This window comes from Lampris incognitus, chromosome 3 (assembly GCF_029633865.1).
Source record: "Lampris incognitus isolate fLamInc1 chromosome 3, fLamInc1.hap2, whole genome shotgun sequence".
In the NCBI taxonomy this organism is placed as follows: Eukaryota; Metazoa; Chordata; class Actinopteri; order Lampriformes; family Lampridae; genus Lampris; species Lampris incognitus.
The window spans coordinates 99,485,506-99,512,284 of NC_079213.1; the positions used below are offsets into that span (position 1 = coordinate 99,485,506).

General features: G+C 47.1%; 2 protein-coding genes across 2 annotated transcripts in view; one reads left to right on the forward strand and one right to left on the reverse strand.

Moving 5' to 3' along the window:
• Positions 1-26,779, forward strand: part of ralgps2 (Ral GEF with PH domain and SH3 binding motif 2) — an 87,410-nt gene that overhangs the window by 39,599 nt on the left and 21,032 nt on the right. The gene's annotated exons all lie outside the window — the stretch shown is intronic.
• Positions 1,212-24,672, reverse strand: angptl1a (angiopoietin-like 1a). The gene is made up of 6 exons (XM_056275641.1): positions 24,313-24,672; positions 11,893-12,134; positions 10,702-11,325; positions 4,619-4,812; positions 2,810-3,080; positions 1,212-2,635 (listed from the first exon to the last, which is right to left on the reverse strand). Exons 2-6 carry the CDS (start codon positions 12,074-12,076, stop codon positions 2,448-2,450), a joined length of 1,461 nt encoding a protein of 486 aa, XP_056131616.1. The 5' UTR covers positions 12,077-12,134; positions 24,313-24,672; the 3' UTR covers positions 1,212-2,447.

The window sequence follows — 26,779 nt, forward strand, 5'->3', positions numbered from 1 at the left end:
CCAGTTTGGTTGGCTCATGTCCTATGTTTTCTGTGTGTGCATGTGTGTATGCATACCTACATGTGTAGACTAATGCTTGTATATTAGCTCATCCTCCCGTCTGTGTTTTGCTTCAGACTCCTCTGTGCTCTGACTTACAGCTCCTCAGAGGAAAAGGGTCAGACGGGAACCATAATTTCAGGACATATATTTTAGGAAAAGAAAAGCTCTTGAATTTTATGTGGAAAGAATGCTTTCTCTTCTTCCTCCTCCCCCCTCTTCCTTTTCATCCTTGTCTTTTTCTCTGGCTCACCAATTTTATGTATCCATTCTCTGACTGTATTGTCATTTAATGTCCTCCCTGTTGCCTTTTCTTATCCCTGCATCGATATATTCCAGCCTGCGTCCACGTTTCTCTTTTTATCCTTTATTTTTTTCTCATACCGTTCTCTGCCTTTGCCTTTCTTCTTTCCAGAACAACAGAAATGTGTTTTTATATAACACTCCTCCGTTGTGACTGCAGCTGTCTTTATCGGGCCACACATTTCTATTGTCAGAGTGTCTTGGCAGTCCAGAGAGGCTTCATTAGTCCTCCAGCTCACACAGCAGTAAACCTGTGTCATCCCGTCATCCGCTAGAGGAGCAACTATAAATTGTCCCGCTCCCTCAGCATCTCCCCATCCCTTTTACAGCTTGCGTTGCACTTTAATCAGAAGGCTGATGTTAAATCCTGCTGGTATACCTCGTAAATCTTCTTTTGGGGTGAATGTACTGTGTTCAGTTTTCACATGAGTAGTTGAAGAGTTTCATCTCAAAATCTTTCACATTCATTTTATTTATTTATTTACCCCCCCCCCCTTTCTCCCCAATTGTATCCGACCAATTACCCCACTCCTTTGAGCCGTCCCTGTCGCTGCTCCACCCCCTCTGCCGATCCGGGGAGGGCTGCAGACTACCACATGCCTCCTCTGATACATGTGGAGTCGCCGGCTGCTTCTTTTCACCTGACAGTGAGGACTTTCGCCAGGGGGACGTAGTGTGTGGGAGGATCACGCCCCCCCCCCCGAACAGGCCCCCCGACCGACCAGAGGAGGCGCTAGTGCAGCAACCAGGACACATACCCACATCAGGCTTCCCACCTGCAGACACGGCCAGTTGTGTCTGTAGGGACGTCCGACCAAGCTGTTGGTAGGCAATGGAATAGACTGCCACACTACCCGGACACCCCCAGATATTATATTTTTCAAATATTGAATACCTCATTTGGGATATTTTCATTTGGAAGTGTTGAATTAGAGTTAAAATTTGAAGCTTAATGAGAGGCCGAGACTTGGTATTTAGAAAAGGGTTTAATTGGGGTTTCAAAGGAAACTGTATGGCAATGCATGTCTCAGGTACTTCAACCTCCTGTCAATCAGACATGCGTCCACATTTTTGATTGTTTTTGTGTGCGCGTGTGAGAGAGAGAGAGACTGTGTGTGTTTGTGTGCATTTTTGTGGCTGTGCATATAATTGTATCTGTTAATAGGATTTAAAGAACAAAAAAACTCATAACAGGGCTAAGTAAAACATGGCCGTGACTATACTCAATATAAATACATTGATAAATAACAGAGGGGTGGGATGGTAAGGAAACAAAAAGGGGAAATATTTGGCCTGAGTAGAATCACACCTCTTAAATTAACTCTTACAAATAAAGCGTAAGATATTTACATACCTAAGCCAGCTCAGCCATACCCACGTTGGACAAGCACATGGTTGCACTAGTTTCTTCCCCTCGAAGGTTGTGGGAACCCCCATATCACAAGCTCAAAACCCAAAGTAGTTTTACAGTACAAGACAGCAAGCGTAGCAAGGCCTGTCTTTTTATCCTTTTGACTGTCAGGTTGTTCTAACTGGCAAGACACAGATTGAGATTCTATCATGTTTGATGCAAGTAAGATAAAACATCCAGTACATCCAATAACAACTGGTCTGGGCATCACCATTTACAATGAGTCGCCTCCATTAGCTGCTCAGAAGAAAATAGAAATCATGTCCTTAGCAAATGACCATTTCCCTTTATTAAATATTGAGTTTCAATAATGGTGGGTAGAAAAGGACCCTCGAGAATAACACTGTATGATCCCAGAGAGCTAGATGAGTTATTACTGCCCAGCCTGAAAGGTGGAGGACAGTTATGGGTGAAGGTTGGTAATGGGGGGGGGGGGGTCCTTTTTGATCGCAGCACTTCAGTCAACGTTAGTGCTGACAACTGCACCACATGCTGGAGTCATTGTTGTCTGGCCATGGAGTTACAGCACATTCTGTCCCTTGTCCTCCCCATCTCACAAAGCACTGGTAAAGAATGGCAAGATACTTTGGTCCTGCCATTACATTATGAATTTATAGGTAGGCAGTGATTAGGCTGGACAAACGAGATGGGAAAAGGTCAAAAGTCTCTTCATGTGGAGCCACAGTCCTAGAACTCAGTCGATCGGTCGAATCATCATTTGGACGGATTTGAGTGAGTAGAAGCCTCCGCCATACTCTGCCCAGAAGATTCCGTCCTGGAATTTGCTGCGGTAGACCCCACCACTGTACCACACCCCATTCAGGTTGGTTTGGCCGCAGGTGTTGTACCACCAGCCACCTTTGTGAAAGTGGGCACAGTTGCCTAAAGCAGAAAAGAACCAGGAGATCCAAGTAAAAAGATCAGTGAGATCAGTAAAATGATTAACTTCTGGCTCATGTTCTGTTCTCTATCTTCAAAGTCCAAACCAGAATCTTAACTTGGGACTTTGGATGGTAATTTAAGACACCAGCAGTTGTGCCTAGTATTTTTGCTTACCTGAGAAGGCATCCTTGTCCCGATCCAGGGTAGTGAACTGTTTGCCATTGTGGCTGCTGAGGGAGTCCCCAGCATTGCCTTGGTAGGTGCCCAGCCTCAGGCGATAACCCTCGCTCTCTGACTCCAGGTGGAAGCTGCTGTACTCAGCATATACCTTCTTCCCTGTCCAGTCCTCCAGCTCCACCATCAGTTTGTAGTCACCCTGTTTCCCTAGGTTATAGATGTTTTCTAGGCCAAGCCAATGCTCGCTGTCAATGTTCCCAAAGCCTTTCTGTATGGGGACAAGATATGTCATTTATTTTTAAGTGTGGTTTACATTAATGACTAAATTCATCTTTGTGTGGCAAAATATATTTGCTGCACATAAACATGATGAATATACTACAATTTTTGCATTTGATTAGGCCACAATGTGAGGTTAGCTAGCTGGAAAAAAAAGAAAGGATAGAGATTTCCTCTGTGGCATAAGGAACGTGTCACCCCAGGAGGACACAAACAAAGGCAAATCGGAGTGAGGATAATAGGGTTTCTTGGCAGCTTGATGAGTCCAATCCAGCCTGGTGCCCTCAATCAAACAAAACAGAATTGAATCCTTTACCCATTGGGATGGTAATGTGTAAAGGTTCTGCTCCTTGGCTTCTTATCAAGCCTGATTGGTGAGGGGCAGGAAGAGTAGTGATGGGGATGTGGTAGAGGAAGAAAGGAATGGAACAAATACAGAGGTCCAAAACTCTAACTCTGTCCCTGAGCAACACGGTATACAAAATTATGGTACGTTTTAATTGTTTGTTGTATTCTCACCACCATTTTATTTTGCAGGCAACAACTCCTCTCTGCTGTTTTTACATTGAAAAGACTCCTTTGTCAGGCTTTGTACCTGTGTCGCTCTTTATTCTGGGTGTTGTTATAAAAACTACTGTGCTCCCTTGTGTCCCAGCCTGGCTGACTTTGTTAGCTAGTGGATCACATCATCTAACAAAGTCTCTTAGTGCATGCAATATAAGAGGGGGGGGGTCTCTTATTGTATGTACATGTATTTATTTATTTCCCTGGCTGCAGTTCCAGATATACAAGGAGGTAAGCAGCTAAGCTTTTCACAGTGATGGAGCATTTACTTGGTGAGCAACCTCAAGGCAGCCGGTTGATGCTGGGTCAGCTATGTAAGAGGAAATTGGAAGATCTGCAGTTATGCTTCTTTGTTGTGATAAGGTTGTTTTAGCTGGTAAAATGTTGCTGGGACTGGAGGGTTGGTGACAATGATGTTTTCTCGCACTGTGTGTGTAGTTTTTTTTTTCTCTCCCTTTTTCTCCCCAATTGTATCCGGCCAATTACCCCACTCTTCCGAGCTGCCCTGGTCACTGCTCCCCGATCCGGGGAGGGCTGCAGACTACCACATGTCTCCTCCAATACATGTGGAGTCGCCAGCTGCTTCTTTTCACCTGACAGTGAGGAGTTTTGCCAGGAAGACGTAGGGCGTGGGAGGATCATACTATCCCCCCCCCGAACAGGCGCCCCGACCGACCAGAGGAGGTGCTAGTGCAGCGACCGGGACACATACCCACATCTGACTTCCCACCCGCAGACATGGCCAATTGTGTCTGTAGGGACATCCGACCAAGCCGGAGGTAACATGGGGATTTGAATCAGCGATTCTCGTGTTGGTAGGCAACAGAATAGACGGCTACGTGACCCCGATGCCCCATACTGCGTTTTTGAAAATTTGCTAAGCTGCGATTTGAGACTCTGCTGTAGAAGTGTATGCTAAAATGTTGGTGCTCTATTTTAAATGCATAAGTAGCCCGACCTTACCTTGTAGTTCTCCCAGTTTCTGAAGAAATTAATGGAGCCATCTTTCCTCCTTTGCAATACAGTCCACCCTCCATTGTCCAGGCCATGTTCACACCAGGCTTGGATCAGCCGCTCACTGCCATCTGCCTTCAGAAGGTACATCCCACTGGTGCTGTGGCCAGCTTGCCGCACTTGGTAGCAGTCCTTGAACGGACCTGTGGTTGTAAGGGGGGGGGGGGGTGCAGAAAAAAAAAAGGTTTTCGTAGTGATCGAATTTATTTTGAAATGTTGAATATCTGCCCATCTAAGTGGGAGGAGTGTGAATCACTGAAGAACCCCTGAGGAAAATATCATCACAGTTTCTGTCTACAGTACATTGAAACCTCAATAATATTACAATGACATACTTAATGTCCTTAAGTATTTTACATATAATTATTTCAGTTCAATTTAACATTTTATCACCTCATTTCTTTGACCACAGATGAAATATGAAGTAATATTGATACCTTTGGGCATTAAAATGTAAATCTAAATATACCTAGTGGTAAAAAGCCATTTGTTAATTATTAGCTAATTCGTCACCCATTAGACGTTAGAAGTTCACCAATGCCTTTTTTCTATTTTCAAGAACATAATTTGATACTAAAGTCCCCGTAGATGTAATAAAATTATCCCAGTACTTATCATACATTTAGTATAATTAGTATACTTACTATTAGTATACTGTGTATTTTGGAAGAAATTTATCCCATTCTTAAATATTTTTTGGCCCTTTTCTCCCCAATCGTACCCGGCCAATTATCCCACTCTTTCAAGCCGTCCCGGTCACTGTTCCACCCCCTCTGCCGATCTGGGGAGGGCTGCAGACAATCACATGCCTCCTCCAATACATGTGGAGTTGCCAGCCGCTTCTTTTCACCTGACAGCGAGGGGTTTTGCCAGGGGGATGTAGCGCATGGGAGGATCACGCTATTCCCCCCAGTCCCCCCCCCCGAACAGGCGCCTCGACTGACCAGATGAGGCGCTAGTGTAGCGACCAGGACACATACCCACATACAACTTCCCACCAGCAGACATGGCCAATTGTGTATGTAGGAATGCCTGACCAAGCCGGAGGTAACACGGGGTTCGAACTGGCGATCCCTGTGTTGATACTTAATTTTTTTTTAACTGTTTGCAGAATCCGTATGGTGATTGCAGTTCGGTAAAAGCACCCACTGTCTAAATCACATACTGTTTAGCAAGAATTTTGAATGTGGTGCAAGTTTGCGCTAAGAACCTTATCATCCACTTAAATAATCTTGAACTAAACAAGATGCCTTCTCTTCTGCTGCTTATGGTAAAGTCATTATCAAAATCCTAGGGGTTGAGATGGTGAACAGAGGAAAAAAAAAAGAAGGGGGGGGGGGTTTGTGAAGAAAAGTTTCCTTGACTCTTAGATGGGGAAATTCTCAGAATGGCAAGAATGTTCCCAGGCATACTGCGGCCAGAATTTCGTACACATCTTTTTCTCTAGCTACCGCCAGAATGAGCATTGGTCCAACATTCAACAAATTCAACAAACTAACACACACTGAAATACCTGCTATGTGGTGTATATTCTTTTATATTTTGTATGTTCGTAAAGCTCAGAGGTAGAACTGTACCCATCACTGAAACAGCTGGACCTAAGACCTGCATATTTCCCCCTTTCTCCCCTGTGTGAATGATGTGTATTGAAGCAGTATGAAAACAGGCATTGTGTAAAGGGCCTCCAGGCCTGGAGAAGATGGTTTTCTCAGTAGGGTCTGGGCACACAGAGGGACTCACTGTATTGCTTCACATGAGTACTTAAAACCACTTAGCACAAACTTTAACTTTATAGTAATGATGTCTTCATCAAACTTGTGTTTTATTCTAGAGAGAGATTTCTCTTTTTCTTCTTTGCTCTCTCGCTCTCTGTCAGTGTATTTGAACAATTTAGCAAGAGAGCAAGGCTAAAAATAAACCGAGGGCTTGGCTAGACCAAACTGTGGTCTAAGTGTATATTTTTAATAGGTGAACCTACGCAGGGGAGAGCTTATTAGTGGTCAGTGGCACATCTTTGAGGACTGCGTCTGAGTCTTGAATGTAATTAGGTTTTCATTTTTATTTTGGACAAGGACAGTAGTTGGGGTGGCAGAATGGCTCAGTGGTTAGTGAGTTTGTCCTTCAACCAGGGAGCCTGGGTTCTAACTCTTGTGTGGGCATACCGGACAGTGTATCCCTGGGCAAGCTGCTTAACCCTATACTTGCTCCACCACACTAGCTAGCTAATGCTGTGCATGTGGAGCAAAAGGAGAACATTCTGCCATGGATGATTCCTAAAGTGTGTCCAATGAAAATAGAGTGTGATGAAGTTTGTGAGAGGAAGGCAGCTCACACCGTTAAGACAGCTCACTTATCAATTGTGCTGAAATGAAATATGAAAGGGAATTAGCCAAGTAAATATGATGGATGTTTTACAGGAGATGGATTCATCCCTATCACTAAGAACTCAGAATGACCTTAGCAAATTACCTTTGTTTTATTGAAAGAAGAAGCAGAGGCTTTGCCTGGCTGCGTTCTGTTCTGGCTCACACAGCCAAATGGATTCAGGTCTATATTTTTCTTGGTTCTAGATGAACCAGTGGTATCCAGGTTTAGAGTGTTAGGAGCTTTGTTTGGGCCATGGACCAAAAACCTCTGGAGCCTTCATTCGTATATGATTTGGATGTCTAGAGTTTGGTCACAGTGTAATGTCAGTGCCAGGAATTGACAGGCACAAAGAGGTCAGGAATAAAGTGATAAGAAGGATAAAGGTGAGGGAGACTGAGGTCTTGTTATCTTGATGCTGAATATCTTCTCCATAGTATGGCTTAGGACTATTAAATTTAACTACTGCAGCAGGTCTTGAGTTGTCGTGCACAACTTGAGACAGAAATCACAGCCCCATCAAAGTGAGAGAATTATTACAGAAATATGCAAGAGTAGACTCATCCAGTTTTGTCCTCTGAAATGCCAAGCATACACCAAAGGATTTTCAAAATCCTACCAATGGAGAGCGTCACAAATTTAACTTTTTCCCCCCATCCTTCTTGTGCACACACTATACGATTAGGAAGGAAGAGTGACAGGGGGATCACACATGGGATTGATTGTTGGCCGTCCCATGTGGAAAGATGGGTCATTTCTATGTAGTCCACAACTGTTGCGTAGCACACACTGCAGGATCCAAGACTAAAGACTTAAGGATAGTTTAAGACTGGCTCACAAGTGTCTTTTCTACCTCACATTAAATAACTGATAGTGATGGTTCTGCACAGATTTTCTTTTTTTCCCCCTTTTTTCTCCCCAATTGTACCTGGCCAATTACCCCACTCTCTAAGCCGTCCCAGTCACTGCTCCACCCCCTCTGCCGATCTGGGGAGGCCTGGCGACTCCATGTCTTCTCCAATACGTGGAGTCGCCAGCTGCTTCTTTTCACCTGACAGTGAGGAGTTTCACCAGGGGGGCGTAGCGCATGGGAGGATCATGCTATTCCCCCCAGTTCCCCCTCCCCCCTGAACAGGCAGCCCGACAGACCAGAGGAGGCGATAGTGCAGCGACCAGAACACATACCCACACCCGGCTTCCCACCCGCAGACACGGCCAATTGTGTCTGTAGGAATGCCAGACCAAGCCGGAGGTCATGCGAGGGTTTGAACCAGCATTCCCCATGTTGGTAGAATAGACCACAATAGACGCCCCCACGCAGACTTCCTTTTGATTTCCATATAATCTTGAAAATTTGTTGGGGACTCAAAAAGCTTGGCTGAAAACCTTTGGTGCGGGCTTGGCATAATTGTGGAACTTTTACCATTTTTATGTCCCCCAGCTCCTCCTCCACCTCTTATTTTCTATCTAGCCTAGACCCTCAGGTTTTTTTCCCATGGTGGCTTTCTTACTGTGGCCCCTTCCCTTCTTAACCTTTTGAGCTTGCAGTAGCCCTGGTATTATTAGTGCAGGAAGTGGGCTGTGTAGCCTGAAGGAGCTACAGTTTTCATGGTCTAAGGAGAACTGTTTTGTTCAGGCTCATCTCTGGTCGGTCCTCCGGCTGGCCAGAAGTCAGCATCCAGCTTACCTCTCGACTTGATAGAGGGATAAACATTGTGTGCTAAACACATTGCACTTCACATGAAGTTGCTTTTTATGAGCTGTAATACTATTGTCACAGCATTCTATAAATGTTACAGTACTGCAAAGGCTTATTCCCATTTCTTATTTTGTAAGAGCAAAAATAATCACAATTCTTGGGCAATGTCGACCAGCATGGTACGTATGGGGTATAATAATCTTTTTTACCCCCTCTTTTTCTCCCCAATTGCATCCGGCCAATCACCCCACTCTTCCGAGCCATCCCGGTCACTGTTCCACCCTCTCTGCCGACCCGGGGAGGGCTGCAGACTACCACATGCCTCCTCCAATACATGTGGAGTCACCAGCCGCTTCTTTTCACCTGACAGTGGGGGGTTTCGCCAGGGGGACGTAGTGCATGGGAGGATCACGCTATTCCCCCCAATTCCCCTTCCCCCCCGAACAAGCGCCCCGACCGACAAAAGGAGGCACTAGTGCAGCGACCAGGACACATACCCACATCTGGCTTTCCACCCGCACACATGGCCAGTTGTGTCTGTAGGGATGCCAGACCAAGTTGGAGTTAACACGGGGATTTGATCCTGCGATCCCCGTATTGGTAGGCAACGGAATAGACCGCTACACTACCTGGACACCCCGTGTATAGTAAAGTTTTGATTGATTTAATATGATTGGTTGAGACAGAGTAAATTAATGATTATTTTAGTGCCCTCTTTTGTCATTTCTTTTTGTTAAGTGCTGAAGGACCCTTCCCACTTTATTATTATAGGCCAAATGTTCCCTATTATGGCTAATAGCAAAAGAAGAAAATTTAAATTGTAAACTTAACCTGAGTTTTCAGTGTCTGATTTAATGATATACCATGAAAATGTTCTCCACCCATTACTTTACCACAAGCCCCAACCAACACAGTGAAACAGAGACATATGTCGCCATTGGCCTGCTAATTGACTGACAATGACCCTACCCAGTTAGTAGTGAGAGAGGCCCTCTTCCCCTCCCCTTTTCCTTGAGGGATGTTGTGAATTATTTCATCCTCTCAGCCATCTGGTTGTATAACCCCTATCAGCATTCCCTGTCACAGTCTAATTGCCAGTCATAATATAACACAGTCCATCCCAATTTTTCAGAAGTGTTATTTCCAAGTGGCATTATAACCTTGCAAATTGATTTCATTTTACAAATCGTCTCACTCAGGTGTCAGGTTTGGACGTTTTCTCAATTCTTGATCAGGGCAGTAAGTGGGACTCAAGAGGAGCACCCAATTAAAAGGCTTTTATGAATGATCTATTGTTTCTTTCTGGATGTAATCCAAAACAGGCTTGCTCTGACAGGTGTGTGTGTGTGTGTGTGTGTGTGTGTGCGCACGCACGCGCGCGCGCGCAACCATGCATCATGTGTACACTCACTTACTGGCATACACCAAGGATTCTTAAACCATCTTTAGTGAGGTGTGTAAGTGTGTCTGGTCAGTGTCAGTGATGGACTGCAGATAAACCTGACATGAGCACAGCCATATATCTTTAGATCCTCATAAGGCTTTTTTAAAGCGAGCCTATCTGTGTACCTAATGATGCTTAAACTATATTTATAGAAGACCAGAGCATACACCATCAGCTCAGACCAGGTAATAGCTTGCCAGACTCAGTCCGTATGCACACTGCAGTGCAGCCAGTTCGGCTGGCCAATAGGGAATCGCAGGAATGTATGATTTCACCACTCCTCTGGCATGCCAAAGATGAGCCGACTTGGCTGCAGCATTACCGGGCGTTATGCGAAATTACATTTCCAATTGCTGTCCTTTTGAGAATTTTACGGACGATTACGCGTCAAATGGCTGAGCCACAGTTGGCCAGTTTCTGCCCTGCTTCCATCTCCTTACCTTTTAACAATTGCTCCTTTATATTATTTACATAACGATATTTGCCCTGTTATTATTTTGCCACTCCCCTGATATCAATACATACCATCTGAGGTGAGGGTTCCCTGCGGTGGAGGTGGCGGGTTGATTCCAAATGGGCTTGGGGTGGGGGAATCCATGCGAGACCCACGTGGAAAAGCCCGGTTACTATGGTGTCTTTGTATCTCATTCGTAAAACGGTTGTTAACTGGTATATTCTCTGGTACCACCTGTACCAGTGGTGGCACCACTGGAAGCTCACTGCGTCCCAGTGTCCTCAAACATTGCTCTTCTAAGGCGGTGATGAGAATGGACTGGTTGTTGACCACCCCAGCCATGGTGGCAAACCGAGCTTCCAGCTCCTTGTACCTGGAGGCAAGCCGGAGCATCTCGGAGGTCACATTGAGGACACGGTTTTCCAACTGGGCCAACTCGAGAGAGTTGTCCCTCTTCCTAATAATTTCGTGCAGCAGCTGCATGTAGAGCTGGGTCACCCTGGAGTTCATGTTCCTGCTTTCCTTCCTCAGCAGCTTCATCTCATTCACCATGTTGCCATCCACGTCCACCACAAGCTGTAACGTCTCAATCTCACGTCGTTGCTTGTTCAACACTTCCCGCACATCTGCAATATCCATGCGAGTCACTCGGTCCTTGTCCGGCTCAGGGCCTGTGGTACTGGCACAGATAGGGCCTGAAAATAATAAAGGGGTTATTTACACATGATTTTTTTGTTTGTTTGTTTGTTTTTTAGAATTTCCCCCCTTTTTCTTCCCAATTGTACTTGGCCAAATACCCCACTCTTCCGAGCTGTCCTGGTCACTGCGCCACCTCCTCTGCCGATCCGGGGAGGGCTGCAGACTACCTCGTCTCCTCCGATACATGTGGGAGTCGCCAGCCGCTTCTTTTCAACTGACAGTGAGGAGTTTAACTAGGGGGACGTAGCGCGTGGGAGGATCATGTTATTCCCCCCGAGTTCCCCCTCCCCCTGAACCGTCGCCCCGACCGACCAGAGGAGGCACTAGTGCACCGACCAGGACACATACCCACATCTGGCTTTCCACCTGCAGACACGGCCAATTGTGTCTGTAGGGATGCCCAACCAAACTGGAGGTAACATGGGGATTTGAACCGGGATCCCCGTGTTGGTAGGCAACGGAATAGACCGCTATGCTACCTGGACACCCTGCAATCATCTTTAGTCAGAAAACGTGAACATCAGAACCAATGGGAGCATTTCAATACAAAGTCTGTTCATCACCTGTGATCTTCTCGTCGGGCACCAGAAATGTGTAGGAGCACTTTTTGACATCAGGATCCTGGGAAGCTCGTTTGGTCCGGTGGAGAGGAAACTCTTTGGTCCTCCGTGATTCTCTTGAGCTCCTGCAGTAGCTGTGCTCCCAGAGGCACAGCAGGACACACAAGCTCCACATTACCCCCTGCATTGCTGCTGGCGCCCTGGCTAGCTGGATGGATGGCTGCTGGTGTTTTCACCAAGTCTGCCTGCATGCAAACAAGAAGTTCAAATTCAGAACGAAGCCCCTTGTTTGCTTCCAAGTGGGGACAAAGACTATGTAAACAGCAGGGGTGCCAGAAGAGCTAACCTTATCATATTCCAGAGCAAAGGCAGTTGTTTTGTTTAATGTAATCTACTGTATGATTTTGATGTAATGACTTTTCTGACACCTTTCAAATACACACGGGCAGTGAGTAATTGTTCAGAATATTTGTCACAAATGAATAACAGCCGCAGTCGCTCAGTGTGTGGTGGAAGAGCTGTCGGTTGACAGTTTCACACATTGGTGTGTATATATATGTGTGGAGTGAAAGAATACATTTCATTCCAGCCACAGCAGGATGGGGTCTGCTTTCTGTCGCAGTTAATTTTTCAGCCCATACCCCACTGCTCCGAGGTACTGCCCCTGCCACCACCACCCCACCCTCTGCAGCAGGCCTGATATGTACATGACCGCTTCATTCTCAGCAATGGCTTTTCCTCCAACTTCCCTATCTCCATGCCTAGATTTACAGTATCCCTCTCTGTCCCCTTGTGTTTAAATTCTCCCATCACGTTGTGTTATGCGGTACACACTTAAAGCAAAGTGGTGTTTGATAAAAGACCCCCCCCCCCCCCACAAGAGCTGACATCACTAAGCTGTACACTCAGTGTTACCCAGCAGCACTGTTCTCATCTTCTCCCTCTACTGCCTGCTCAGCCTCCTAGTAGACATGTATCCCACTTAACCACAAACATCAGCACACCCACATAACCGGTGATATTTAGGAAGCGATGCCAAATCTATTACGCTTTTGAAGGCTGTACAAATGAACAAACTTGAGAACTATGTGCAAAGACAAACATCTACATACATGGACACTGCGAAGATGCTAAAGAAGCAGAAAATAGGGTGTTTGCTCCAGTTTTTTTTGTCCTTTTTTGGATTCCCCCCCCCCCCTTTTCTCCCTGATTGTACTTGGTCAATTAACCCACTCTTCCGAGCCGTCCCAGTCACTGCTCCACCCCCTCTGCTGAGCCGGGGAGGGCTGCAGACTACCACATGCCTCCTCCGATACATGTGGAGTCGCCAGCCGCTTCTTTTCCCCTGACAGTGAGGAGTTTCACCAGGGGGACGTAGCGCGTGGGAGAGTCACGCTATTCCCCCCAGCCCCCCCCCCTCCGAACAGTTGCCCCGACCGACCAGAGGAGGCGCTGGTGCAGCGACCGGGACACATACCCACATCCGGCTTCCCACCCGCAGAAACGGCCAACTGTGTCTGTAGGGACGCCCGACCAAGCTGGTGGTAACACGGGGATTCAAACCAGCGATCCCCGGTAGGCAACGGAATAGACCGCTACACTACCCGGACTCCCCAGTCCTATCTATTCTGTTGTTGACTTCTGGTGCCCCCTAGCCTCTATCTGATCCTTGTGACACCAAATCTGTCTCTTATTAACATATGCACATTCTCGCTTGCTTACGCACACGCACGCACGCACGCACACACACGCACACACGCACACACACACACGTATACCGGGTTTCATCTAACTTCCTGGGCTGGGCCAGCATGAGGCCAAGACGATGTCTGACCTTCCTAATTCAATCCATCATTCCTCTGACTCAGAATCTTTAGTCACTGCCACATCGTTAAGCTCTACCTCCACCCTAAAACTTGGGCCCCGACTCCCATTTGACGCCGTTGTGGCTCCCTAAGAATGCTGGCAGTACTGTCACTTGGATCATTTCAGAAAGGGGAGAGTTTTTAAAGGTAGTATTACTTATCTATTTTGTGTATTGAGTGTATGTATGCACACACGTTTTGTAATATATCCAACAGTCTGGTGGAGATCCATCCATGTGATTGAATAGCTGTGTGCATCGATGTCCAGAGACGTCATTCATTTCTATCACCAACGTGTGTGTGTGTGTGTGTGTGTGTTATTTTTTTTTTTTCTCTAACAGCAGACATCTCTGACGGTATAACCAGGTACTGTATCCTTGCTGACCTCAGTGAGAACTGCTGATGACTTTAGCAGCAGCAGTAGTACTGCTGTTCCTCCTCGCCTCGGTCTAGGAACGTCTTTCTAATTTGAGTTTCACAGACGGGCCTGTACTCCCCATTACTATTACCCATTACCCGCCTTTCAAGAGCCGTTCTAATAGAGCTCAAACGAAGGGAATGGGAAAGTCGAAAATGCAGCTCAGCTCATCTATTAACTCTCGCTTCTCGCACTTCTCTTATGTTTTGCTTCATTATCTCTCCTCTGTTCTTCCTAATCACCCCACCCCACCCCAGCCCCCTCCCACCTCCCGTCCTGCCTCTCATCTCTTGTGGTGTGATGTCTGAATCTAACTTCCTCTTAGGGGCTGGGGAGGGGGTTCTAAGTACGAGGGGGCCAGGTCTTTTCACGAAACTGTGGCAGATGAAAGGCATTCCACAGTTTTTTGGGGAGGTCAGGAGTGTGTCGTGGAAGTAGAATGGCTTACATTGTAGCAGCGGAGCAAGCGGAGGGGCTCTCCTTTTACCCCAGTAAACTCAAACTAACCACATGGGGAGAGTGCTGTTGAGCGGTAAACATGACCCGCTCACCTCAGGGAGTGTGTGTGTGTGTGTGTGTGTGTGAGAGAGAGAGCGAGAGAGAGAGAGCGAGAGCACCCCTGTGCATGCATTCTGAGAGAGCATTGTGTTTCCGGTGATGTGTTCTGCGGAGCTGCTAAGGAATCTCCTTTTCTGTTACACATCAGACAGCGCCAAGTTAAATCAATTTCATTTGTACAGCCCATTATCACAAATTTGCCCCAGTGGACTTTACAGCAGTACAACATTCTGTCCTTAGACCCTTGCATCTGCCAGATCAATCAAGAGTCACAGAAGCACTGACTTGTGTACCAGGGCCACATATCTCTCTCTCTCTCTCTCTCTCTCTCTCTCTCTCTCTCTCTCTCTCTCTCTCTCTCTCTCTCACACACACACTCTCATTCACTCACTCACACTCACACATACACACAGCTGAAAGATGAGCACTAGAGATTTGAGGGTGGTAAAAATGGACAGGTGGAGAGATGAAAAGTGGCAGAAAGTGGGTCATGGCGCCGATTCTTCCTCGGACTCGACCCCGTGTGCGTTAAAACAGCTTGTGAGAACAAGAGCCTCTCCTGAAGATGAAATATTCATCCTCCCTCTGTAAAGCCGTGTAGGTTCAAACCCTCTTCGCCGCTCGTTTTTCTCTTTCTCCAATTTACCATGTTTTCATGTCTAGGTACATGCGGCCCTCTCATCCTTTTCACATCCTGTATATTTCTCTTTCCCCCGTCCCTTTTTCGTGCATTTACCTTTTCCCCCGCTGCCTACCCCCTTACCCTGTCTTTTCTGTCCTCCCTGGGTCCTTTCAGGTAGCAGCTAATGCACCTTGACAGCAGAGAGCCAGGAGATATGAAAGCCACGGACGGCAAACACAGCCGGTTAGAAAATACGTGTCCTTTCCCCCAAATGCACCCCCAACTCAAATTAGAAATGTACCGCTGGCTCTGCCTCTCTGACAAACAGCTCGTGTGCACCATAACAGATGTGGCAAGTTTACCGAGCGGAGCTAGAAGAAGAGGAATTGTATGGAATTAAAAAAAAGCTGGCAGTGGGGTCCCTCTTTTCTCCCAGCCTGCATTACATGATGGAAACAGCACTGACTTCATAAGTCTTCCTAAGTACTGCCGGCCGCTCACCTTGCTAAGGGTCATTAATATATAACTTCGGCCTTTTAACCCTCTTCCAACTCTTCATTGATTTGCTCTTTTTTCATCACTTTCTCTTTCTCTCTGTTTCCCTCTCTTCCCCAACAGTATGCTCTGATTCAATTACATGCTAACCAGCTCTTATTGGAGTCGTTAAAGGAAAGACTGTTATTTATGTGGTCTACTTCCTTGACTTTTTTTTTATTGCACAGTGGGCCACTGTCTTTCATCCCACATGGAATCATGTACTAGTAAATGAGTCACATCATTTTACTGTGTAGCCCCCTTTATCCCCAGTGTCATCCCCTTAAGATGAATTGAGGAGTTTTGTTTTGTTTTTTTTTCAAACTTACCACATGTTCCTACATTTGTACAGCCTTGGCCATATATTGTGTGGCTTGCATCAGTTGTCAGATGAGCCTCCTGTCTCCGTGAGACCCGAGCACAAGGCTCTCCTTTTTGTGATGCGCTGTTCTGTCATTTCTGACAGCACGTTGGTCTGCGGCCGTGCCAGAGCCTTGACTTGCACAGTACGACTGCCAGATTTCTGAGGCTACAGGCGATTTCTGTTAGAGTATAATGAAGTGCCGTGGTGCCATGCTGACAGCTCTCCGAGCTGCTCCAGTGACCACCTCACCGAGCTATACATGCCCACGCAAACACCGAGTACTGTCACGTATCACCTCTGCCCCTGGCTCCACACTCTGTCAATATGAGCTCATCTGGGTGAATTGGTTGGTGTGTGTGTGTGTGTGTGTGTTTGTGTGTGTGTGTGTGTGTGTGTGTGTGTGTGTGTGTGTGTGTGTGTGTGTGTGTGTGTTGCCATCATACAGCCCACTGCTGAGTAACTATTTTAGATGTGGTCTGGCTTGCCTTGACAAAATCAGTTTACCACATATTTACTCTCTCTGACTCACCAGAGGTGTGTGTGGCTGAAAGACTGTTTCGCTTTTATCCCCTTCTGTTTGCTGCTGTTGTATTTTTGCCCCTCCGGGGCTGGCGTTGTATGCAAATGGTCAGTACAATCAAACACTAGCAGAAAACAGTAGTATTCATCTGTGTGTGGGTGTCCGGGTAGTGTGGCGGTCTATTCCGTTGCCTACCAACACAGGGATTGCCGGTTCGAATCCCCATGTTACCCCCGGCTTGGTCAGGCATCCCTACAGACACAATTGACCGTGTCTGCGGGTGGGAAGCCAGATCTGGGTATGTGTTCTGGTCACTGCACTGGTCGGTCGGGGGGCCTGTTTGGGAGGGAGGGGGAACTTGGGGGAATAGCGTGATCCTCCCACGCGCTACGCCCCCCTGGGGAAACTCCTCACTGTCCGGTGAAAAGAAGCGGCTGACGACTCCACATGTATCGGAGGAGGCATGTGGTAGTCTGCAGCCCTCCCCGGATCGGCAGAGGGGGTGGAGCAGTGACCGGGACAGCTTGGGGTAATTGGCCGGATACAATTGGGTTAGAAAAAGGAAAAAAAAAAGTATTCATCAGTGTGTATCCATGGGCTCTGAGATAATATGAGCGGTAGCATGAGGAATTGACCAGAGAATTTGTTAAAGCGTTTCCACAACAAACAGAGATGCCTCAGTTACTGCTAGAAATGGGGGGAAAATTGGCCGAGCCATTAAACAATGTAGTGAACGTTGATTATTCCCAGAAAAGGACAGCCTTATGTCAGATGGCGTAGTTTTAGGTTCCTCTGTATTTTTTAAAGGGGAATAACATCACAGAACTCAGAACGCAGGAGTCTTTGTGATATATAAACCCGTTGGTATCTGTCTTTTGATGGACTTCTGTTGGTTTCAGAGCCCTGATCACAGCATGCCCCCAGCAATGTCCCCTCACCAGTTCGGATGTGTCCGCCTCTACCCTGATGGATGGCGGTGGTACGAGCAGGGGAGAAAAAAATTGGCCGAAATTTATTTATATCTTCATAGCCAATGTATTTCCCAGCGTCCTAAAACCCCTAGCTTCCAACCTCCCATCTGGCCCTCAGACTTTCCCACAGCGAGTCCAAAATGCCAGGAAACACAACACATTCATCACCAGTTAGGAAAAAGAGGGGAGAGGAGAAAGAGGGAAAGCGATGAGAGAAGGGACGAAGAGAAGGAAAGCAGGGAGCTTGGACCGGCAGAGGAGAAGTGGAGCCTGCAGCAATAAACAGCAGCGCTACTTTACACGAAAAACATGGAAGTCCACGAACTCCGCTGTTGGGAAACACCCTGAGACCACGTCCTTCTTTGGCCTTTCTTGTACCGATGACATCAGCAGCCACCCTTTCTGTCAGCGGAGCTGGCTTCCATGACCGCTCACACATTCTGACCATACTCGCCCACGTTCAGTCGTTCTCACACGCACTGTCTGAACTATGTTAGCAGTTAGTTAGAAAGCTAAGCAGGCGAATGGAGGAGGACCAAGAGAAAATGGGAAAGAAAAGAAACACAACCTAGCAGCGTGAAGGTAGTGGTGGCATGTGATATCTGCCTCCTCTTTGAGCTCTGATGCAGGAAAACTTCAGTTTTTTCCTGTTGCAGAGGGCAAAACGGCAACAGAAGAGGAAAACCCAGTGAAGCAGATTCCTCACATGTATTTATGAAGAAAGACGGTCCAGCTCATGTCAACTTTAACTCGGGGCTCAGAGCCTTCCATCAGGATTTAAGGACGAAGGAGGAGCGGAGAGAAAGGAAACTGTTTGTAAGCGGTTTGAATTAGGAAGACATGGCTCTGTGGTTAGAATAAAACAAACCCAAATTAAAACCCCTGAAGAGCTTCCTGCCCCATCCTTCTTAAGCTACTGAGGACTCCACTTTCCAGGATGTATAAGACTAGGACGGGAGTCCCCAAATCATGAGGCCCCCTGGTCCCCCCCATCTGTTTTGCTTCTTCTGTAGTGAAACCCTAAACATGTGGGCTGATGTTCAGGTCAGAGGTCTTCATGTGGGGGTCTCTAGGAGTGTGTGGGATTAGAATGTGGCCCCACCTATCCTCTAACCCCCACCCCACCCCCACATGTGCATACAAACACAGCGTAATCAATCGGCCTTTGTGGTCTTGAACGCCTCCCCTTCCCTCTTTGCTGACACGTGCATACACACATTAACACACAAAAAACAAAGTATTCCAGTACCAAGAACAGTTGAGTTGTAAATAATAATAACAAAATTCAATTGGTGCTGTGACTTTTTTGTGAGCAAATACTGCCACAGCTTATAAAATGCAATAAAAGGTGCCAGACTTTGCCAAAATGTTTGTAATTTTTGTAAAGCTACGGTTTCTTGATCTCAGAATCTGCCAACAAATGAATCGGATGAATTTCCTCAACAGAACTGCATCCTACTGATGGAAAGAGGCAATTTATTAGTTATTTAGCTTAAGTGATTGCACCTTTATGCAGCATTAAACTTAATCCTTCCAGTAAATTGAGCAACTAGTTTTACAGGGCAAACACACACACACACACACAACCACAACCACAATCGGTTGTGGCATGTGACATTCAGGGTACAGACAGTCTACAAGGCCTTTTCCCCTCACACATACTCGAGATAAAGAGTCTTAGATCTCCAACACCCTCTTCCATCATTCCCACCACTCAGCCTGAACACATCCTGAACTCTCTATCCACAAACACACTCACATGCACACGCGTATACTCGCTCCACATCTAGAGACAGTATTGAGCTATCCCAGTTGCTGCTCCACCCCCTCTGTCGATCCGGGGAGGGCTGCAGACTACCACATGCCTCCTCTGGTACATGTGGAGTTGCCGGCCGCTTCTTTTCACCTGACAGTGAGGAGTTTCACCAGGGGGAGGTAACGCGTGGGAGGATCACACTGCCCCCCCCCGAACGGGCGCTCCGACCGATCAGAGTAGGTGCTCCGGCTTCCCACCCGCAGACACGGCCAGTTGTGTCTGTAGGGACGCCCGACCAAGCTGGAGGTAACATGGGGATTCGACCCGTCGATCCCCGTGTTGGTAGGCAATGGAATAGACCGCCATGCTCCCCAGACACCCCCCCCCCCCAAAACGAATTGTATTCATGTCTGTGTGAGTTGATGTTGCTGCTGAATGGGGGTCAGAAAAAGCTGCTCTGGCATTATTTTGGATGTGCGTGTGGGTTTTTTTTCCAGAAAAAAAAAAAAGCCGATGGTGAGTAAATAATATTCAGTCAATATCTGCCTTGGTGATTAATCAGCCCGTCTGGCAGATTTGTTGAAATCGGTCCCGCTCAGGTGGATTTTCTCCCTTGGAGTTAACCCAAGTGTCACTACACTGCTTTTAATGTTACATGGATCGCTTGCAGCTGCTTAACATTCATTAGTCATTACATGAGTAGAGAGCCTGAGGAGGGACGGGCCAAGGAGGAGAGCCAGGAGGAGCGGAGAACCAAAAGTGTTTCTGTAGTGTTCATGGGGCTCAACTAAAGCGTATTTTGTGGTTTTATGTGAACACACCAGACCCATTTGATCGCAGCTGTTTGTTCGTAGGCTTTAATGTTTTATTTTCCGTGACGTCACATCACAACTTGATCTTTTAATTGCACGTGCTTTCTGTTGCACGAAGACAAAAACCCGAGTGTTTGCACACTTGTGTCATGCATACGCGGCTGCATACGTACACACACGCAGGGTGTTTACAAGCTATGTCAGCTCTCTAGTTCACCATGTCCCCGCCACCTCTTCCTCCCTTCTGCCTTACCCGTTTCTCCCTATGGTGACCCGTCCATTCAGCTGTGTCCAAACTCTCATGAGCAAAGCTCAAAACGAGCCTCACAGCACATGTATAAACACTACTCTTTTTTTTTTCCTTCCCCTTTTTTTCCCCAGTTGTTCCCCGGCTAATTACCCCACTCTTCCGGGCCGTCCCGGTTGCTGCTCCACCCCCTCTGCCGATCCGGGGAGGGCTGCAGACTACCACATGCCTCCTCCGATACATGTGCAGTCGCCAACCGCTTCTTTTTACCTGACAGTGAAGAGTTTCACCAGGGGGATGTCACGCTGTTTCCGCCAGTTCGCCCCTCACCCCCAACAGGTGCCCCTACCGACCAGAGGAGGCGCTAGTGCAGTGACCAGGACACATACCCACATGTGGCCTCCCACCCACAGACACGGCCAATAGTGTCTGTAGGGACGCCCGACCAAGCCGGCAGTAACACGTGGATTCAGACCAGCAATCCCCGTGTTGGTAGGCCATGGAATAGACCGCTGCGCCACCCAGACCCCCCCCCCCCGGAGGATAAACAGTACTTTTTCTTCCAGTCCTCTCTCACCCTCCCTTCTCCTCCTTTACATCGTCCTCAAGTAATTTTAGTTGGACTTTTTCCTCTTGTCCCATGCTCACTTTAGCGGCATAAGAGGAAGGTTGGCAGTCCTTTACTAGCAGGCTGAATTCACAGAGACAGAACGTGCCTGAGAGTGCTTGGGTTCCCTAGTGTGGCTGTGGTCTGCTTTAACAACATGTGGTCAACAAACCCGTTTGTTATTTTTGTTTGCTTTTTCTGTTTGCGGTGTGGGTCTTTTTCTTCACCGGGGTCTGCGGTAACGATAAGATCAGAAGCGGGGTGTCCCCAGAGACCCCGTGTTTACTTGGGAGAGATACACGGCCCCCCCCCCCCCCGATCAATGTAGTGAGATATGATTGGCCCTGTGCCATTTGCACTGGACCGCAGGCTGATGGTGGCAAAGCCAGCTGTCGGCCTCCTGCTGGGCTACAGCACCGCCTATGACAGGATGGCTGCTGGGGGGCAGCACTTAAACGCTTCTGACAGCCACCAGTTCATACAACCTCATGGCCATTTATTAACTTGCTGAGTGAGCATTAAAAAACGTTTTATAGGGAAAGACATTAACATTTTTTTGACAAATGGGGAATTTCGGAGCAAGCGAGCACATTTTTTGGTTGCAATTTATGCTTTTTGATGTGTGTGTGAAGAGAGGGATTAGTTTTATGTTGTTTTAGATAGTAATGGCCCATTTGAAATATCCTCCCAGGCCTGTCCCCCCCTACATACGAGCTTGAGACGAATCTGACGGGCCAAGCACTCCAGAACAAAATGTTCCGGATAATATTAAGAAAACACCGCCAGCTTACTTCGCTTCCCTCTTTTAACTCTATTTATATTCCAGGATGACTTATTGGCATATTAAAATTGTGATTTACTGGCCAGTGAAACACACTGTTTTCTTGGCCCTTCACTGTTGACCTACTCTATCGTCTATCTCATGCAGACAGTTTTGAAGGTGTGTGTGTGTGTGTGTGTGTGTGTGTGTGTCCTTTCTCCCCTGGTTGCTTACAGCGTTCACAGATGTGAGCTCCATAACAACGGGAACATTTTCCACAGATCCCACAGACAGACCAGAGAGTAAGTGAAAACACTCGAACATAATTTTGTGTGGTGATATGAAAGCCCGGCACACTGATATTATTATAGTTCAAAGCGTTCACTATCGCAGCGAGGTTGTGACTGGATGGGCAAAGCACGTGATGCCTGTAGGGGGATGCATTGGCTTAGAAGGAAGTGGCGAGAGTAGAATTTTATATTATCACCAGGTTTCTCTTTGCTCTGAATGAACTTCATGAATGACAATTCTCTTTCATCAGAAACAGCCAAGTAGGGGTGTCTGGGTGGCGTAGCGGTCTATGCCGTTGCCTACCAACAGGGGGGTCACCGGTTCGAATCCCCGTGTTACCTCTGGCTTGGTCGGGCGTCCCTACAGACACAATTGGCCATGTCTGCGGGTGGGAAGCCAGAAGCCAGATGTGGGTATGTGTCCTGGTCGCTGCCTCCTCTGGTCAGTCGGGGCGCCTGTTTGGGGTGGGGGGGGAACTGGGGGGAATAGCGTGATCCTCCCACGCATTACATCCCCCTGGCGAAACTCCTCACTGTCAGGTGAAAAGAAGCAGCTGGCGACTCCGCATGTATCGGAGGAGGCATGTGGTAGTTTGCAACCCTCCCCGGATTGGCAGAGGGGTTGGAGCAGCAACCAGGATGGCTCGGAATAGTGGGGTGATTGGCCAAGTACAATTGGGGAGAAAAAAGGGGGAAAAAAAACAGCCAAGTAACTAGTGATGGGCTCATTTAACAAGTGATAAGTCTCCAATATGCAACGTACTCTGTGTGTGTGTGTGTGTGTGTGTGTGTGTGTGTGTGTGTGCGCGCGCGCGCATGCATACATGTTGAACATGTATGAACCAGTACATATGGGTGTAAAACGGCTCTATTTCTTGTGCGACATGTCACCGCCTCATGAGGTTCGATATTATTGATGTAACCCTGATTCGACCAAGTTAATTTGGCTCCGCCCCCCCCCCCCCCCCCACTCCCATAGCAGCAGCCAGACTTGGGAGGTTGTATTAGGAAAGCCAAGGAAAATAAACAAGGCTGACTCCAGGTCCCAAATCTCCCCATCTGATCTGATCAGTCTTCCTCAAATGTTCCTCTGGAATTCTCTCCTCAGCTCTGATTTTGCCCTACTTTTCTGTCTTTCTCACCATTTTTCTCCCCCTCCTCTTTATTTTTTCATCCCCCTCTTTTTTTTTTCTCGTTCGTCCCCTTTCTTCTGAATTAACAGCAATGTCGAGACATGCTGGATTTGTTAGGGGAAAACATCTTTTACTCTGTTTGCACAGTAGAAGCATAATAAATACAGCCTGCAGGTAGGGCACAAGTTCAGCATGAGTTCAACATGAAGACTTAATGTGGAAAAAAAGTTGGAGCACCTTTTGGGAATGTTCCCACTGACATCTAGACGTATACACCACTGTACATGGAGGTCTTTCTTCGAAATATTCAGTGCTATCGTAGGATAGATTGACATACAATAATAGTACACGTCCTACACCAGTAAGAGACAAACAGGCATCTTTTTCGTTTTAGCATTTATATTAAGCTCTGAATTTCTGTTGAAGTTCATTTTGAATTTGTGTTTTCTTATGACAAAAGTCAGACAGAAAGCTACGGAGAGCAAAAATCCACTGTGGCGACCCCTGAGAAACGGGGAACAACCCGAAAGAAGAAGAAGAGGAAGAAGAAGTTTCCTTGTCACAAAACTGATGTACACGCTACCCTGTCCGGTCATTCCCGTCTGTTGTCTATCCATACTTTAGACGTCATTTTGTACATCTCACGTGGTCCTGCACAACTTGCATTATGCACACATTCCCAATGTATACACATTTAACAGCTCTGCCGGCATGCTCTACACTCCGTATCCCAGCTCTCAGTCTCCGCAGGACAGCCAAAGAAGCGTTGCTAAACGTTTCTGTCTGTAGCCGGAGCCTGCAGTCACGAAACGACCTAACCTCTTCAACCCCTCAGCCAGAGCTCTCACAGCTGCTCAAGCGCACAATTGCATACTCAACACACTCCTCAGAAACCGTCTCCCACACACACCAAGAACAAACTCCGGGAAAGACAGGAAACTTTCTGTGCAGGGCAAAGCTGCTTACCTTTTTTTTTTTTTTTTTTTTTTGCTATCTGTGGTATGAGTTTGTCTGCTGCAGTTACAGTTTGATGGGTGACTTAAATTGTGTCTTCACTGAGCCACTGAACTCAGGAATCATCTCCTCTCTGTCTCTCAGACTGCCGCCTCCTTCCTTTTGGATGCTCGGTTCCACCCGACTCCCTCTGTCCCAGGAGCAGCAGATCAGTCTGCAGTGTCCTACAGTCCCAGAACGTGTGGCCAGCTGACGAGGCCCGCTGACTTGAAGGTGTGCTCCTCTCAGTGGGCTCAGCTGGGTTTGGGCTGAGTCAGGGGCATGGCTCAAAAAAATGGCCACTTTCAACAGACTGAGCTCTGACGACTGGTGCCTTGAGTTTTTCACAAAGGATGAGGAGACGAGGGAGTGGGAGGGAGGGAGAGAAAGGAGGAGGAGGGGGATGAGGGTGTGGGAGTTGGAGATTTCTGGGTTTTTTTTTTCCTCTCCTGTTTTTGGAGTGGCCCAGCCTACCCCTGATGTCAGTCTGATTCTGGAAAAAAAAAGACAGAAAGAGAGAGAATAACAGAACATCCTCCTTCGGTTTCCCAGTCACAACAAGGGCTTACGTGGTTCTAATAAAGCAACAAGTAAAGGAGAAACACGACCTGATTAATTTCAGCAGGGTTTGTGGTGGGGGGGGTCTTGGGTACAAGCTCTTTTGACCCCCTCTTCCTCCGTAACTTTGATCAAAGCCCCACAAACAACCCCCACACTCCCACCCCCTCCTTCCTGCTTTTCCCTTCCCCTGGTAATAAGAAGGGCTGATTGTAATGCTGCCGTGGTCTAAGGATGGCTTCCTGCAGACATCCAGCTGGTTATGCGAGGGCAGGAGAGCGAGACGAAGCAGATAAAACTGATTTGTGGTCCTATTGGAGCAAAAGCCTTGCTCCAGGTGTAGTCGGAGCGCGCCTAGTCCTTTTCCCTTAACTCGGCTTACCGCTTACCGTCCCTCTGTCATTCAATGTAATGTGTGTAGGTGTGTGAAACGTGGGCCGAGCAGTTACCCTGCTGGAAGCCATTTTGGGCCGCAGAAATAAAGGACAAGAGCTTTTTTCTGAAATATCTGGAATAGGTGTGTTCTCACCTCGTGGGCTAACCGAAGGAAGGAAATGGCTAAGAAGGAGACTGTTTCAGTACTCGGTGACCGCATTGCTTCCAATTACCCCCCTCCTTTGTCTTTGTTTTCACTTCATACATGTGCATCCATGCACTTGCACACACATTCCAGAGTAAGTCTAGTTGTGTCCTAACCACCAGTGTGTGTGTGTGTGTGTGTGTGTGTGTGTGTTTTCTAGGTAGAATTACGTCTTGCATGACTAAATCTCCATTATCAGTGGACATGCTCAAACTAACTGCCCTAAGACGAGCAGTTAGAGCGATTAAGCCTCCACTGTGGATCCCCCCCCACCCATTTCCAGTTGTGTTGTAAGACTGCTCTTTTTGCTCTCAGCCTGATTTTCTCTCTTCCTCTTGCACCCTCCCTCTGTTTTTTCTGCACCTCCTTCTGTGAGTTTCTCGCTCTGTATCTGTCGTTTTGCGCCACCAGCTTTGTATTGTGGTCTCTCTCACTTTCTCTCATTCTCCATTTTTCTCGCACAGTACCTCTCTTCTCTCTCTGCTTGTCTCTGGTCCTAATCAGGTGATTTAGCTGGTACACGGCATTATGAAAAGGAAGTTTGGCCCTTATCTACTGGGTCTGGTCCTGTACTTCTGCCTTCACAAAACCTCAGGGTGGGGTGTAATTATTTTTGCATGTGTGTTTCCTGACTTTTTGGCTACATGACGTTCTGTGTGTGTGTGTGTGTGTGTGTGTGTGTGTGTGTGTGTGTGTGTGTGTGTGTGTGTGTGTGTGTGTATATATATATATATGTGTGTGTGTGTGTGTGTGTGTGTGTGTGTGTGTGTGTGTGTGTACAGTTAAGGTCAGAATTATTAGCCCCCTTTATGAAATCAAACAAAACCCTTAACTTTTCCTATGAAATGACCATAACCAAAACTGTTTATATTGCTTCCAAAAGAACAAAGACAAAATCTCCACTAAGCTTGATTAAGATATTTTACTGATGCGCTGAATTGAAACAAGAAAAAAAAAAAAGACAAGGCTAAAATTATTAGCCCTCTGACAATTAATAGTCAATAGTGTAACCTTTCTGACTCACAACTGACAACAACCTCTTATGGTAGTTCCTAACTAGGTTGGTACATGTCTCTTGAGGGATCTTAGCCCATTCTTCCATGGCAAATTGTTCCAGCTCGTCCAAATTGCGTGGTTTTCGAGCATGGACATTAACCTTGAGCTCCCGCCACAGATTCTCAATAGGATTGAGATCTGGGCTCTGAGAGGGCCACTCCAGGACCTTGATTTTGGTGTCCTTCAAAAAGTTTTGGACCAACTTGGATGTATGCTTCGGGTCATTGTCTTGCTGGAAGACCCAGC